This window comes from Diceros bicornis, chromosome 33 (assembly GCF_020826845.1).
Source record: "Diceros bicornis minor isolate mBicDic1 chromosome 33, mDicBic1.mat.cur, whole genome shotgun sequence".
NCBI classification, from domain to species: domain Eukaryota; kingdom Metazoa; phylum Chordata; class Mammalia; order Perissodactyla; family Rhinocerotidae; genus Diceros; species Diceros bicornis.
Window position 1 is genome coordinate 19,688,275 of NC_080772.1, and position 17,278 is coordinate 19,705,552.

Genomic DNA, 17,278 nt, shown 5'->3' on the forward strand with positions numbered 1-17,278 from the left:
AGAGAAAACATTTGTTAAAATATATCAGAATCCTAATATATAAAAGATTCTTAAAAATTAAAGGAGAAAAAGGATAAAAACACAATAGAATAAACAGAAGACACGAATAGATGACTCTTTAAAAAAAGATATACAATGGCCCTTACACATATGAAAAGGTATTTAATTTCACTCATAGAGAAATGCAAACTAAAATCAAACTAAGATGCATTTTTCACCTATCAGGTTGGCAAAAATTCAAAACCTTCAACTGCACTGGCAGCTACAGAGAAAAAGGCACTTTCATACGTGGCTGGTAGGAGCGCAAAATGGTACAATACCTATGAAGGGAAATTCAGCAATAGCTAACATATTTTCATATTCATTTACCACCAGTCAGTAATCTCACTTCTATGAATTTGCCCTGAAGATAAACCTCCACTAATAAGAAACAACACAGATGCACACGGTTATTCACCACAGCATTATTTGTGATAGCAAAACACTGGAAATAACCAAAGTTCCTGCCAACAGAGGACTGGTTAAATAAACTACAATACATCCACATAAGAGAGTATTATGCACAGACCTAAGAGAAAAAAGAATACAAAATATCTCTATCAACTGAAATAGGGGGACTTTTAGTATATATCAGGTGAAAAAGAGGGAGACACAAAAGATACACAGTGTTCTACCAAAAAGAAAGAAAATAACGTAAGTATTTGTTTACTTCTCTGCGGGAAACGCACACATACACATGCACACATACACACACAAAGGATAAACTAAAAGCTAACGAAAGTGGTTACATACAGAAGGTGGGTCAGAAAGGGAAGAAGTGGATAGAAGAGTTCTCTGAGTAAATATTTTATATAATTTTGACTTTGAATCATGTAAATGTTCTTCAATTAAAAAAACAAAATTAAATCAATAAGTAATTAATACAAGTAACTTTTAAACTTAGTACTCTCATTCTTCATCCTTAGTAGGATATATTCTAAGTACACATAATTGCAAAGAAATCTTGAACTTCAATTAATAGGTTTGTTGTCAGTAATGGCACATTGTTGTTGAGAATATGGGTTTTCACTGTTGGAAAAGAGAGATACAAATATGAAATGCAGGAAGATGAAGAGAAACCTTGGGGCGCTGGATGTGAATTGGAACTATCAATATGCACTTGTGATTGTGTATCTCCCTATCTCTTTCCATTGGAAGGGCCTAGAAATATGATACTTCAGTAGCAACGAGTACACCTAGTACCTAGATCTTGGTCTCTAAACACAACTGCCCACTAAAAAGAACAAAGACTCCTTAAAAAACTAGTTTATTCCAGGACTAGGGCAAAGGAAAGTTGAAGGTGAATCTAGAACATCTTACTATTCCAGAAAACAAGGAAATGGTCAAAGACTAATGGAATCACACCAAAAAGACAAAGGTAGGAGCAGGCTTGAAGGGATTACTACTGGCCAGATCAGGAACAAAGAATAATGATGGTAAAGGATCATAACACATTGAATAATAAATTTATAAGCTCACAGTATTATTCATAAGAATTCATGAGCTCACAGTATTATTTTTTAAAAGGTGAGGAGCTCTTCTCTATAGAAAAATGTCAATGTTAGAATTATGAAATCACTAGACTGCAACCAACGTAATATATAAGGCAAGTATCATCAATGGATGCTAAAACCCCTGAGTGAATGGATCGTCATATGATCTCAAGGTATCACTCTCAGATTACTTACTAATTATAAAGAGAAAAATGTTCCCTTACAATGAAGAGGGCTGGTGGTCTATCATTTTAACCAAATGATCAACATTATCACCAAAAGGGGAGTAACTTGTTATTATGTACCAAGTTAAATGATGTAAGAAGCACTAACATTACCGATGTAATATTCTTGCCAAATAAATTTAATCTAAATCCAAATAAAGAAACCATTGGATCAATCTAAAATGTGAAGCCCTCCTTGATCATTTTAGTTAGAAATAATCACTCTTTTTTCTGAACTTTAATAGGATTTTGGCTGTTTCATCTAATGGCACTTATCACTTTATACCTTGTACTAGTCTTACATACACACATTCCAGAACCCTTTCCTCCAGAGCATGTTCTACCTTGGATTAACTTTTGTATTCCTCTACAGTGCCACACAACTGTAAACACTTCATAAGTATTTGCTGAATGAAAAGATGAATTAAAAAATGAGAAGGCCAATCAGATGAATGCCTGATTCTAGTGTTATACTAAGAAAGGAAATATATTCTTAGAAATAATGTTATAAGTGGGAGTTAAGTATGGCTGAAACAGGACTATTCTTATTCAAGAGTCATACTGTACATTTAATCATACTTCTAGAAGTATATGTAGCAAGGTACTATGTATAATCCTATGCAAGACACTATGAATTAAATAAGCTTCAGTGGATTGGTCTCAAATCTAATGCCACCTATAATAATACTATTTATGAAAAATTTGAGTGAAATTCCTAACAGACTTTAAAACATTTTTATAATACAACCATAAGATAGGAACTGACCCTATATCAACTATGACTTGCTCGTGATAATAAAGTATAAGAAATCACGATTTTTCCCACAAAGACATGAAATACTCAAACCAAACCAACTTAAACATTTTCTAGTTTACAAAGTTTAGCAACTTTAGGAAGATTCTGGAGAATATACCTTTGCCCCTCTCCCACCAAACACAAGAACAAAAAATAAAATGGTATCAACTTTTCTATAATGGTGTGGGAAACAGGGTTTTTAAGGAGTACTCTTCTATAACCAAAGATTTATTTAAATATTTTTTCCACATACAGTCTCTCACTAATTTGAGAAAGAGCTTATCATTTTGCCCTTTTTTCCCCACACATTATAGTCTCTATACTCAAAAGAAATACGATTAAGACAGAATAAACTAATTTCAAGTAAAATATACTACCTCCAACAATGATGTTCACCATTTCTTCTACAATACTTTGTACAATGTCTTGTGGCTTCTCCTCACAGTCATGGCTTTCTCCATCATATAATATATCATTTTTAGATAATGCTTTAAAAAAGAAAAATTAAAGAAAACATCACTTTAATTTTTTGGAAACTTTTACTAAATACTGATAATGAAAAACTCTCCTGAAAAGAATCAAATAGATACATGAAACTAGAAGCAATTATATGTTCAACTTTTCAAACTTACAACCAAACCAAATTTTAAAATACTTTATAAATTTAAGTCAATTTCAACAATGATTCATTTGACAAGCTATTAAACAATTATTCCACTTAAGTGAATTTTCTAGATTATTCCTTTAAGAACCAAAATTTTTAAAAATTATTTTGAATGAAACATTTCTAACATGTCCCACATACTTATCAAATAATATATTAAATGTAATTAAAGCTTGTTTTGACTCATTAGGCTTATCAATAACAAGCTCATCGCTGTGCTCTAATATAGTGAGGTCCTTGAAGAAGCAGAGATAGGGCCATCTGGGCCTCCAACAGCCCTTCCTTCCTTTTTCTTCCCTGACAGAATCTAAACATCCAATGCAAAACTAAATTCAATATGTAAAAAAGAAATCGCTCCCCAATTTAATTTTAATTGAAAACAGATATAACTGCCAATCAGAACTTCTGAACAGCATAAGAGAAATTGATAAAAACTTGACATTCCAGTTAGCTTGTATAGACTACTGCAGATAAAAACAGGATTTCCACTGGATTTTTTGAAATGCTGAAAATATCTCAGGAAGGCTCAATTAGCACTTCTGGATGCTTTGGGATCCAGGACCCTGTTCTGGGAGCCACTACCCTACACCAAATGGCATCAGACTGCATATCAGCTGATATTGCTGCTGTCTACACCCCCGTCCCCACTCATACTACTATGAAGGACTGCTGCTTATAATTCTGGCTTCCAGAAGCACGTCCTCCCTATTGTTCACTGCTCCTAATCTATTGTTTGCTGCATTCTACAGAATATTGAATGCTACAAGGGGAAATCTAATAAATAAGCATGTCAAATTAGTAATCTTATTTTACAAAAAAAATCCAAATACAACAGCATTTAGACTCTTCTGTGGAGAAAAAATGTCTTGACAGATCATTTTTCCACCATTCTTAAGCTGTGTATTTCTCTGCTCTAGTTGGCTAAAATTACCTAGAGGCCAAAAATTTAGAGTTTCAACATAACTAAATATACAGTCACTAAAATGTGCACAAAATGACTAGTGAACCAAGAGTCAATTCTCACATAAACTATCTGATAGAAATAGATTAGAGTAACTGAGTAATATTTATTACACATAGGAGATGATTAGAGAAGTTAACTATTATGTCCAAAGTCACATAACTAGTAAGTGACAGGTGTGATTCAAAGCAGGTAATCTAACACCAGAGCATGTACTCTTAACCGATGGCTCTCAGTCTCAGGTAAAATTTTCATTTATATCAGCTGTTGGGAGAAAAACACATTTAAAGCCAAAATAATCATGACTATGCCACACGGAATTATGTCTTATTTATAACTCTGTATCCTATAAGGTACCTACAGTGGTACCTCATACATAGCAGATGCTTCCATTCCTTCAGTCTCAGTTCACATCATTTCTTCTGTCAGAAAATTTCCTAAATTTTCTAGCTAGCCAATTCCTACCCCTATCCATCATGATTCAGCTAAAACATCACCGCTTTCTCTACAAAGGTATTCCCTAACACTCCTCAGCAGAATCACCTTATGCATGCCACTTCCAGGATATTTATCTTGTTATACCTCATTTATACATGCCTGACCATCCACCATCCAGGCAGACCATGAGCACCCTAAGAACAATGGCTATGTCTCCACCAACTTTTTAACCCCAAGTCCTAACACACAAGTGCCTAGGACACAGTATGCTAAACGAATGTTTGCTCAATGCATGGATGAAGAAGTGAAGGAACACGTGAATGAAGTCCCAGCTTTATCAGAGATTAGCCCTTTGAGTCAGCCCCTTATAAGCTCACAGTGAAAGTAGGGGGAATTTTGGCAACGGCAGGCTAGAAAAATGTAAATCATACAAGCACTACAGATTCACTATTAGCTTGAGCACTGTGAATGCTTGGTTTATCAAAATTATCCCTTTTAAAATAGTAAAGTACTATTAAAATAGTAAAAAAGCAACTATTCATGCCACTGCTGATATTCATGCCATTATTAGAATACGGAAAAGATGTGGTAAAAGAAAAATATTATAGAAGTCTTTCCAGAAAGTGAAGTAAAAACATAGAATTCAGATGAATAGTAACTAAGCCCTAACGATCCTGGTTCTACATAACCACACTGAATAGGCAATAGAATTTCCATCCTTTTTTGACACCAAGCTAAGGAGGAACAAAGGGAAGAACCAAATTCCCTGACAGTTTTATAGAACAGCTAAAGCTGAGAATAATGTCTGGAGAAAAAAAAAGACTTCATGTGATTATTTTTAGAGAAACATATTTGTAAAATAAATTTGTGTAACTTCGTTTTCGTAATCTTATAACCTTTTTCTTATAAATAAATTTACTTAAAAAAAATACTGTCAGAGAACATCTCCATTTTAGTGATTATTACACATTGGGATACAAAAATAAATATTTTTTATGTCAGGTGGTTACTCAAAAGATTTTTTTTATATTTAATTTCAGTACTTTTTTGATCATAATAATATTTTCTGAACTAATAACAATTTCCTAAAATTTTCAGTCACATTCCAGAAAACCTTACTAAATAAATAGGTCTCTCGTTTGCTGTGAAACTAATTTTAAGAATAAAACTGAAGTTCCTACATAACATGCTAACAGACAATTATGACCCTCTTCAGTAACACATTATCTCCTCCAAAGCAAGTCTATAAAGGATACTGCTTATGAGAGGCTAACGAATGCATTGCATCGTTAATAGATGTTTTATGCTTTGGAGTGAAATTAACTTCACCAGCTAGGAAGGAAAAAGTCCACAATTACCACAATGTGTTTGCTATCTACTAAGCAGTATTACCCTTTCCACATTTCTTTACCAAAAATGCATTCCTACACTGTTCCCTTACACACATACCGCCCCCAACAATCCCTTCTCAAAAAGATTACTTTCAGCTGCAGTTGCCTGATCAGCTTCAGTCTGTTCATTTTCTGCACTGGAAATATCAGATCCATTTTCAGGCTCTGTGTCATCCTGAAGGCTTTTATCCACATCATTTGTATGCAGATCAAGGTCCCCTTCATGATCTTGGGATATATGATCAACAGTCTGAGGTGGCAAATATCTAAGCTGAGGTGATTCAGGCTCATGATGGCTTACTGGAGACTGCAACAGATGATGATGCTGCCGATGCCTTTCTTTCTCCATTTGTTTGGCTTCCTGCAACTGGAAAGAAATAGAATAATTTCCAATATTAGTAAAATAAGTTGTTTAAAATTTGGAGGAGTAATGTTAACGTTCAACTATAAATCCTAAGTGCCACCTTGTCTCTAGGCTTAGAAATCATAGTTCATCAGAAACAAAGAACATAAAATATACTAAAAACACACAAAAACAAGTAACAGTGGTTAATACACAAGCAACTAGTAATAACGGTTACCTATTGGTGGCAGAGGTTGGGAAATGACCAAATTAGAAACAAAAGTGGGAGGGAACTTTTCAGTGTATACTCTTCTGTTAACATGTTCTTATGACACCTAAATGTCTTTTAATTAAAAACTAATAAAATTATATTTAATAAATAAAATTGCAAAGAGTACTTAAATCTCTCTGCCCAGTCAGTCATCTAATAAGAATGAAAAAACTGTATCTACAAATGTTTGAGTTTTATTTTGGGAGCTCTGTCATTATTATGTATATAATACTACCTGCAAAACTGGCTCACTAATTATAAGATGCTAAAAACAGTAACAACCAGGATTATAGGGTTTCATTTTTAGCACTTGATTGCTTTTAGACACAGCTCTTTTGGTCCTCATGACCTAATAAGAATGATTTTCACAGAATTCATTTCCACAAAGATAAATATTTTACAGTGTTAAATACGAACATTTCATATTCCCTAATAGTATTCCAGGTTATGTGGAAATACCAGAACTAACTATACGCATTTATAAAACAAATTTGAATTAAAAGAATGCCCAAAAGGCAGGAAGAGCCTTATAATCCACATGGTCTAAATCTGTTATTTTACAGATAAAGAAACTGATGGGCATGACTAGTTGCACAGTTGGAATCAGAACAGAATTCTTAGACCAATACTTTAGTCCATTCATGAGCAAGTCTATCTCCAAATTAAAAGCGAGAAGCCTATGACTTGCAATCCAATCTCACGCGCAGCCTAACTACAGCCAATCTACGCTAAGATTTAGTGGGGCAAGCATATGCTTTGGAATCACAGACAAGTACGACATCAAATTCTAGCTTTTTCTACTTATTCCAGAGTTGTAGAAACTCTAGAAATACCCTTGAAAAGAAACAGGAAATGTTATTGTATAAAAATAACCCTTTTGACATTTTCTATACACTTCCATACTTTCTAGAGTAGGGTTTCTCAACATTAGTACTACTGACATTTTGGATGAGATAATTCTTTGTTGTGGGGGGGGCTGTCTTCTGTACTGGGCACAGGGTGTTGAGCAACATCCTTATCCTCCACCCATTATATGCCAGTAACAGCCTCCCCACCTGAGTCATGACAATCCAAAGTGTCTCAAATGTGGCTTCAAGGTAAAACCATCTCCAGTTGAGAACCATGGTTCTAAAGAAATTTAGCATTTTCTGCTTTGAAATAATTTTAGAACTGAACATTTTGTAGAGTTTTATTGGTGGGGTGGGGGGGGGAGATTATCAGTAGCATATATAAATGAATTAGACTCCTAGCTTAGAATTTTACAAAATGTGGAAGTTAAATTAGTCTGCTCCCCTTTTAATTTTCTTTTGCTCCCCTTTCCTACTTTTCAGTAATTATCTATAGCACAGAATTAAATATCCTTCATGACAGGAAACATGTTCACAGCCTTTATCACAATTCAGTTACATATTTATTTGTGTGATTACCTGTTCAAGGTTCATTTTCCCCCTCTATGCCCACAGTTTGTAAGATATTTGAAGGTAGTTGGTTTTGCCCAGCACTGTATAACTGAGGTCCAGAACAGTGCTGGTAACGTATAAGGAATGTAATTAAACCTTGCTGAACAAGTCAAACCAATAAAACTTATATTTCTGCCCTTAAAAAGCAATTAAATTATTTTCATTCATTTCTTTAAAAAAGCAGCAAAACTATTATTTGTGGTTGCAAAATATTAGAAATAATCCAATGTCAATACATAGAAGAGTGAATGAACAGACTACAGTACATCCTAGACTACAGTACATCCTAGAGGACTATGCATCTGTGAAAAAGAATAAGGAAGATCTCTAAGAACTGACATTGAATGCTTTCCGGGACATACTGCTAAACAAAAAGAGCAAAGTACAAAAGAGCCTTATAGTATGTGTGGCAGCCAACCTTTAAGATGGCCACCAATGATCTCTACCTCTTGATTTTCACTTCCTTGTAGATTTCCCTCCTACACTGTGCCACTTCTGATCATAAGGTAGACACTGCAGCTTCTGTCTTGTTGCTCTCTCTCTCAGATCATCTACCCTGGGGGAAGCCAGCTCCCATGTCATTAGCAGCCCTATGAAACCCACATTGTAAAAAAAACTCAGACCTTTCTGGCCAACAGACAGCGAGGAACTGAGGCCTTTCACTAACAGCCAAATGAGTGAGCTTGGAAGTATATACTCTAGCCCAATAAAGCCTTTAAATGACTGCAGCCCCAGCTGACATTGTGATCCATGTAGCCAACTGCAACCTCATGTGAAACCCAAGCCACAACCACCCAGCTAAGCCACTCCTGGATTCTGGACCCTCAGAAACTGTGAGAGATAAGCAGCTGAAGTTTGGGGTATTTGTTATGCAGTGACCGACAACTAATACATTATGCTACCTTTCATCTAAGTAAGGTGGTAAATGAAACCATACATATATCTGCTCATTTGTGCTAAAGAAATGCAGGAAGGATAAACTAGAAACAAAAGAGATTAGCTACACTGAAGGGGTGTAAAGAAGGGAGGAAGAGGAATGGAGTGGTAGTAATAGGAGGGAGCAGTACTCCTCTGAGTATAACTTCTGTGTAGCTCTGACTCTTAAATCATAGTAATGGTTAACATATCCAAAAAATAAATAAGCAATTAAAACTAACCAGAGTGTGAGGGATACTGAAATGGAAAACAGGCAATAATAAGTGAACCTAATTGTATTATAAAGGAATAACATTATCCCGTTGAAAAGTGTAAAGAAAAGGACTAACCTAAGTAACTTTGGAAAACAATATTTTGAATGGATATTATAAAGCTAAAGACAAAAAAAAAAAAACTAAATATAAATGCTGTAACCTACTCTGTAAATTTGCTTCTCACAGTGATATGGGTTACCAATTCTAAAACTATCTTAGGTGTATAACAGGATTGAACAAATAATATATCATAGAAAATTAAAGCCATATTTCTCACTCTTTAGAGAGAGGAAGTTACAAACAAAAAAGGGAGAAGGCTGAAACGAACCTTGTGGTGTTGGACTGAAATCAGAAGTATCAGTATGAACACACAGTTTTTAACATATACAGATAGACAGTCACATACAGGTGTAGGGTGTGGGGAGGTGGGGTGAGTATACAGATATGTATTTCCTAGTTCCGTCTGCTGAGAGGGCCTAGAGGTAATAACATCCCAGCAGCAATGAACACAGCTAGCACTCGGATTTTGGTTTCTAATCACCATTCTCCAATCAAAGAAGCCAGGGCTCCCTGTTGAAGTGGTTGATTCCAGGGCTGAAGCAGAGACAATTCAAAAAGACCCTGGAACATCCTGAGAGTCTAGAAAGTAAGGAGGTGCTCAAAAAGGGATAAGAGTTTGTCAAAAAGACGCAGCTTTGTTGCAAAGTTGGGCAACAAAATAAATAATGATAGTATTGACTAGAACCCACAGAATAAAATAAACTTCTACGAATACAGACTGATATAACTAAACTGAATAAATAAATAGAAAAGAAGGAGAATAATTCCAATTAACAAATAGAGGAGGAAGAAACAGAAAATCATCAGTAGAGAAATACCATAATAACTGTTGCCAACAAGATTCACTGATGGATACTTAAACTGGGGGATGGGAGAAGTATGAGGAGGAAACAGGATATTTGCATAGTTTTAAAGTATTTCTCCCAAGATATCTATTAACTGCAAAAGAATAACTTGTAACTTTACGGTGGAGGAACCTGGAAGACACCACATTAACCAAGTAATCAAGGTCAACCTCAACAGCAATAAGACATATATCAAGATCATGAGTTCCTGATATGATGCATTGAAAAGAACACACCATTGCTTCAGAGGTATTCTAGCATAAAAACGGACAACCTCATTCTAGTCATGAGAAAAGATTAGACAACACAAATTGAGGGATATTCAACAAAATAAGTGATCAGTACCATTCAAAAGCATCAAAGTGATGAAAGATAAGAGATAAGACTGAGAAACTGTCACAAACCGGAAAAGACTAAGACATAACAACATATTAAACGCATATTAAACGCAACATATTAAACGCAATGCGGGATTCTGGATCAGATCCAGAAACGGAAAAAGGACATTAGTGAGAAAACTGGTGCAATTCAAGTAAGGTTTGTAGTTTACTTAATAGTATTATTGTACCAGTGTTAATTCCTGCCTCTGATCATTGCAGTACTGGTTACATGAGATCTCAGCATTAAAGAAAGCAGGGTAAAGAGGATCTCTCTGTAATACTTTTGTAACTTTTCCATTAAGTTTAAAATCAGTTTAAAATAAAAAGTTAGAAGCTGGTTTTTAATTATGAAGACCTAGACAATTAAAAAATAAATAAATAAATGATTCACTAGCTGCTGATCTCTTACTGAAAAAAAATTTCATCAACACAGAAAAGTATTTTTATTTATTTTTTAAAGGCTCAATGAATAAATAATTTTATACCAGAAGAGATCAAATTAGGTAGTTTTATATCTACATTACACTCACTCACTAAGCTTCAGTGATATAAAAATATCAATTCATAAACGCTTTCATGAGGAAGATGGCAATCAATATCTTTCACATTCTATTTATGAACTAAAAAGAAAATTTTATCCAGAGTCAAACAAGTCAGTAAACCTCAAAACAAAACAAAATAAAACATAGTATTACAAATCTCCAGTAAGTAGAACTGTAAATCAAAGACATTCTTCTCTACAGGCACAAAGATTTCACTGTTATTTCTGTAGCCTCTCTTCTACATTTGATGCCTGTGGTGTTCTATATAATCTCTCTCTTTTCTTAATACTTACTGCTTGGTTTTCCATGCGTGCAAAGATAACATTTAGCATCTGAGTAAGAGTAGCTTTGGCTGTTGTCTGATTGATGAGATTTTTGCTTGCTAGATAGATATTGTAACATGTTCTCACAGCTTGCAGTACAGTTCCTTCGTGAATTTCTATGTGTTGAGATGTTACTGCAGTAAGTAAAGCCTTTAAAACAAAAAAAAGACAAAGTCAAAGCAATTTTCTGCATCCAGAGTTTCAGCACAAAAATAGGAGTATTTTTTTTGATTTTGTTTTGTTTTGTTTTTTGTGAGGAAGATTAGCCCTGTGCTAACATCCATTGCCGATCCTCCTCTTTTTTGCTGAGGAAGATTGGCCCTGGGCTAACATCCATGCCCGTCTTCCTCTACTTTATATGGGACACCACCACAGCATGGCTTGACAAGTGGTGCGTCGGTCCGCGCCTGGGATCCAAACTTGCGAACCCTGGGCCACCAAAGCAGAACACGTGAGCTTAACTGCTACACCATCGGGCCAGCCCCCAATATGAGTATTTTTAGATTAGAATTAAAACTTTCAGACACCATTACCACTTTTAGGAAGTGTACACAGAATTTCTACCTGTCTTGAATATATCGTCAACTGTTAAAATGTTTTGTTCTCCTCATTATGGCAGTAGTTTCCACATAATCCTCCCAACACCAGAACACTAGAAAACCATTCAATTAATTTGTTTCAATGCAAGTTTCACTTTAATAGAAATATTATTTAATTTAGTTTATGGGCAGGCCCTGTGGTGTAGCAGTTAAGTTCGGCATGCTCCACTTCAGCAGCCCAGGTTTGTGGGTTCAGATCCTGGGTGCAGACCTACATCACTCATCAGCCATGTTGGGGTGGCAACCCACATATAATGTAGAGGAAGATTGGCGCAGATGTTAGCTCAGGGCTAATCTTCCTCATCAAAAAAAAAAAAAAAAAAAGCACAGCATTAAAACTCTGTCACAGTAGAGCACAGATATGCCTCATATGATACATCTGTTAAACCAGATTATCAACTTTGGAGGATATACATTGTGTCTTACTTCCAAATTTTTCTGAGATCTTTTTTACAGACTGGACTCAATAAATGTGCTGTTGTTATTGCTGAGGATGTTTACAAATGTTTAGAATAAAGAATTTAAAATAATCCTAAGGTGAATCCTCCAATAAAGTGAACTTTATGTGAATTTTCATACCTTAGGTTACTTGCAATTTCTCAAAAGCAAAGACTCATAGCTTCTGTCCGTTTTATGTTGTACAACGCTATGCAGAGTCAGCATTGAGTACATGCTAAATAAACCATGAATTATAAGAAACTGCAAATGATAGGCCCAAATGATTGGACAGCTTTTTAAGAATAAAGGTATTATACGACTTGTGAAGTAAATACAGCTATAAAACTGAAAGGCTCAGAAGGGGCTATATTCCACACATGAAGGAACACTTTATAGACATAAACAATTTCAAAAGTACTACTAGTACGTGAAAATTTTACTGATACATAAACATACCACCACTACCATTAGCAGTAACATTAACAACTCTGTAAGAGACTGAAAACACAACTGAGCGATTTCTCCTCAAAGGAGTTTAACCATCCAGGTACGCTATAGCACAGACCCAGGACAGGGTTTAGATGAGCAGGTTCAGCAGATGAACAAGTGCAAGGGAATCAGAAAAGCTGGTGCACAAGTAATTCACGTGGTGAAGCACGAGTCAAGAGGGCAGACTCACTAGAAGGGGGTCCAACAGTACCGAAGAAACTAGAGGGGTCACGGAAATTTCACATGGCAGCCTAAAGCTCAAAAGATGGAATATGTATGGTAAGCATGCCAGAAACTGGAAAACTCTGGAAGACTCTCGGGGCCCAAGCTAAACTGGGACCTTCAAAATAAGAGAGTCGGAAATATAGTCGTCTTCTAACAAACTCGTGGCATTCAACAATGAAATCCCCTGATATGGGCTCTAAAAAGCACCCAAATGACCTCTATTATAGTTGGAAAGCACATAAAATGACCTTTCCAAATATTTTCAAGGTAAAACGCTTCTGATTTAAAAAAATACACATTATGAATAACAAATTCACTTTATATACTTAGTTACCTTTATTATCTGCAACTGAACTCCTTCATCTGTTTGAGGACCTTGGAAACAGCCACAAATTGTTTCAATAATTCTATCAATTAATTTTTTGCCTGGTGTTGTACTATCTGGAGCATTGCCTGTCAAGTGCCCATAAGCAATAAGTTTCTGAAATGGAGAAAGAAAATAAAGATTCTAATTAAGCTAACTAATATATACACTAATTAAATATTCATTGAAATTTACAATATACAATTGAAAATACACTAAACTTTTTACATAAAAATATTAAGGTATAGTGGGACGGCCAGGTGGCGTTGCGGTTAAGTTTGTGTACTCCACTTTGGTGGTCCGGGGTTCCCTGGTTTGGATCCTGGGTACAGACCTACTCACCGCTCATCAAGCCATGCTGAGGCAGTATCCCATATAGAGCAACTAGAAGGATGTACAACTATGACATACAACTATCTACTGGGGCTTTGGGGAGGGGGGAAAAAAAAGAGGAAGATTGGCAACAGATGCTAGTACAGGGCTAATCTTCCTCAAAAAAAAAAATTAAGGTATAATCAAAGCCACGGCTATACCAACTTTTCCCGAAAAAAGCTTTATTAGCTACAAATGTGAAACGATTTACACTTGTAAAAAAACACAAAAACAGAACAATAACCACAACAAAACCATCAGGCTATACTTTGAGAAAGCCAGGCCTCTGAACTTGTCTCTAATGAATTAGAATAGCTTACTACTTTCTATGTAAACGTTATTGATACCGCTTTTGTGAAACACATTTAAATGACCCAAAATCTCTTTCTAAATTAGATCTGTGAATATGCAAAAAAAAACCCAGTTTCCACACACTGGCTGCAATAAATCACAGATTTGTTCATTCATCATTACTATTACAGCCCTGGAAGGAAGGCCTTAGGTATTATAATTCTAATTTGTCAGGGAAAACAAGGTCACAAATCAAATGAACTTATCCTTAACCTACCTTAAGAAGAAATCATATGGATATGATATGATATGGATGTGGATATGGTCTTTTCCTAGCCACTGAATTGTTAGTTAAATAGGTATAATCCCCAAACAGTGAGAACACCTAGAAAGAGAAGGACCCATCTATCTGGATGTTTGACTGACAAACATCTAAGAGGATCCCGTGTCTGTGTGTATGTGTGTAAGTAAAACAGGGCAAAAGATTTAAGGAATTTTCTGACAGAAATGAAGGTCAGAGCTAAAGTCCAGCAGTGATTATAAATATTAAGCTGACAATATTAACCTATTTCTTTATATAAAACAGTAGGCATTAAGTAAAATCATTTACATAATGATATATGTAAAGTGAGCAGCAGCAGGTTACAAGTATTGTTGAATTTCACTGATGCAAAAAGAGACCAAATCAACACTTTTATTATTAATAACCTTAGTAAAGATTTTGTGTCTCACTAAGCTAACTGATGATTTTTGTTACCATTAAATTAGAAACATCTTTTTGCAACTATTATTGTCTCTCTTGAATATAAGCAACCATTTGGTTTCTTACCACAAAAAGAATATTCAAGACTTGCATGGAAATTGTCTGAATTATCAATTTTGAGTAATGTTTTAGAAACACATTCAAATTAGATGGTTTTTAGATAATGCTATTTTATACATACCTGTAAACAATCTAGAGATGTACTAACTATGCGGGGACATTTGGACTGGCATGCCAGTTCAAAGGGTAAGAAGTACTTGTCTGCTTCTATAAAATTTGTCTTTGATTTCACTGGTGGAAGGGTGCTTGATCCAGCTTTTGCTTCTCCATGAGGAGGACTAAAGGAAAAAGAAGACTCTAATAAGAATATCACATTTCTTATATTGATGATGAAAACAGAGAATTTCAGTCCTAAAAGGAACCTTCCTAAATCAGTCTTCATCTTGCCATATTTCATGAGGAAACCAAAGCCCAGAAAAGTTAAGTGATTTGCAACAGGTCAAGAGCTAGTGCCCAGAGCTGTGACTAAATGCAAGACACTGGGTTCTTGTCTAATACTCTTTCCAAAGATCTCAAGGTGTTTCTATTATAGAAATATTTTACTGCCACTTAACAAATTTGGTATCATAATATCTTAAAAAGCAATGGGCTTTCTACTGGTCCTTAAGTCAAACTGCACTTCTGAGTTACTCAATACTGTCCCCTGAAGAGGTTAACACTATCAAAGAAACCTAGTCATCTTTCTAAGTATGAATCCAAGTCCTTAAGCAAAGACTTGAAAGCATATCTTATGGTATTTCAGAAATACCCTTATATACTTATTCAGGAGATGTTTTTGTATTTATAAGTAAGCTTACAATTATATTTCTTTAAAAAAATATTTTTTAAGTTGATTTTATTATAAAGATCACAAGCAGAAAATTTGCCACACTAAAATATAGATGACTGTATTATTATTTTGGCCAAGACTGACAAGTTTGCAAATTATTTTTACTAAAGAAAAGAAACCCCACAAACCTTTGTTTTTCCGTTTCCGCTTTTATTTCCTCTGGGGGGAAGAAAAGAAGCATACATTAGAAAACTTGAAAATCATGAAGTAATTTGATTACAGGTTTTATAAACTAGTTTGTAACTTCTATAACAAGTTGGGAGGAATGCAAATTCAAAAGAAAATTAGGTATTAAAATTCTGTTAAATGTGTTAATTTACATAAATAATAAAATTTTATAAAACTATATGTAGGATATACATTAACAATCATAAAGATAGGTACAATTAATTACAGATTACTAAGTCCCACAGCATTTCCTTTTCTCAACGTAGTTCTTTTTTGGTCAAGTAGCTATTTACATTAACCAGAAGCATTAATATTAAGAACAGAATATTATGTATGCTGGGGCCAGCCCCGTGGCTTAGCGGTTAAGTGCACGCGCTCCGCTACTGGCGGCCCGGGTTCGGATCCAGGAGTGCACCGACGCACCGCTTCTCTGGCCATGCTGAGGCTGCGTCCCACACACAGCAACTAGAAGGATGTGCAACTATGACATACAACTATCTACTGGGGCTTTGGGGGAAAAAAAGGAGGAGGATTGGCAATAGATGTTAGCTCAGAGCCGGTCTTCCTCAGCAAAAAGAGGAGGATTAGCATGGATGTTAGCTCAGGGCTGATCTTCCTCCCCCAAAAAAAAAAAAAAAAAGACTAAAAAATAAAATAAATAAAAACAATATTATGTATGCTGTTACCAAAGTCACAAAATATAAGGCACATACTGGATGAGGAAAAGAAAAAAAAAATCAATGCACCACTCTTGTGACTATCTCAAGGAGATTATCAGGCCAGGAATATAATTTCTTGACTATGTGTGCTGATATTTAACCAATTTTTCTATTTATGACTATACAAGGCATTATAAAATATACATGCCCAATTTAATTAAAATTTTCTCTTTCACTGTTTATACCTATAACAGATGAGGTAAATTAGATAAATCCTACCTGTAACAGAAGAGCCTTAAATTTAATTGGTAGATTGGAGAATCTGGTTAATTAATTAAACCTTTCTAAACTTTGGAAGTATTCTAATATAGCATTAATAATTACTACTGCAGCCAACAGTTGTGGAGAACTTACTATGTGCCAAGCACTATTACATTTTACATGTACTAACCTTACATGAACTATTACACTTTATATATACTAACATATTTAAGCCTCTGAGGTCTGTACTATCATATCTTTATTTTAAAGGTTAGGAAATTGAGGCAGAGAAAGATTGAATAATTTGCCCAAGGGCAGCATGGTTTGGGTGTGTGGCTCA

At 35.0% G+C, this 17,278-nt stretch overlaps 1 protein-coding gene across 2 annotated transcripts in view; it reads right to left on the reverse strand.

The window, feature by feature from the left end:
- The window catches only part of ARFGEF1 (ADP ribosylation factor guanine nucleotide exchange factor 1), a 151,630-nt gene that overhangs the window by 90,438 nt on the left and 43,914 nt on the right, over nucleotides 1-17,278 (reverse strand). For both annotated transcript variants that reach the window (XM_058528826.1, XM_058528825.1), the window contains exons 2-7: nucleotides 15,979-16,009; nucleotides 15,143-15,299; nucleotides 13,506-13,652; nucleotides 11,391-11,570; nucleotides 6,097-6,373; nucleotides 2,930-3,040 (exon numbers count right to left, since the gene is read on the reverse strand). In XM_058528826.1, coding sequence (XP_058384809.1) covers nucleotides 2,930-3,040; nucleotides 6,097-6,373; nucleotides 11,391-11,570; nucleotides 13,506-13,652; nucleotides 15,143-15,299; nucleotides 15,979-16,009 — 903 coding nt within the window. The remainder of the gene's footprint in view (nucleotides 1-2,929; nucleotides 3,041-6,096; nucleotides 6,374-11,390; nucleotides 11,571-13,505; nucleotides 13,653-15,142; nucleotides 15,300-15,978; nucleotides 16,010-17,278) is intronic.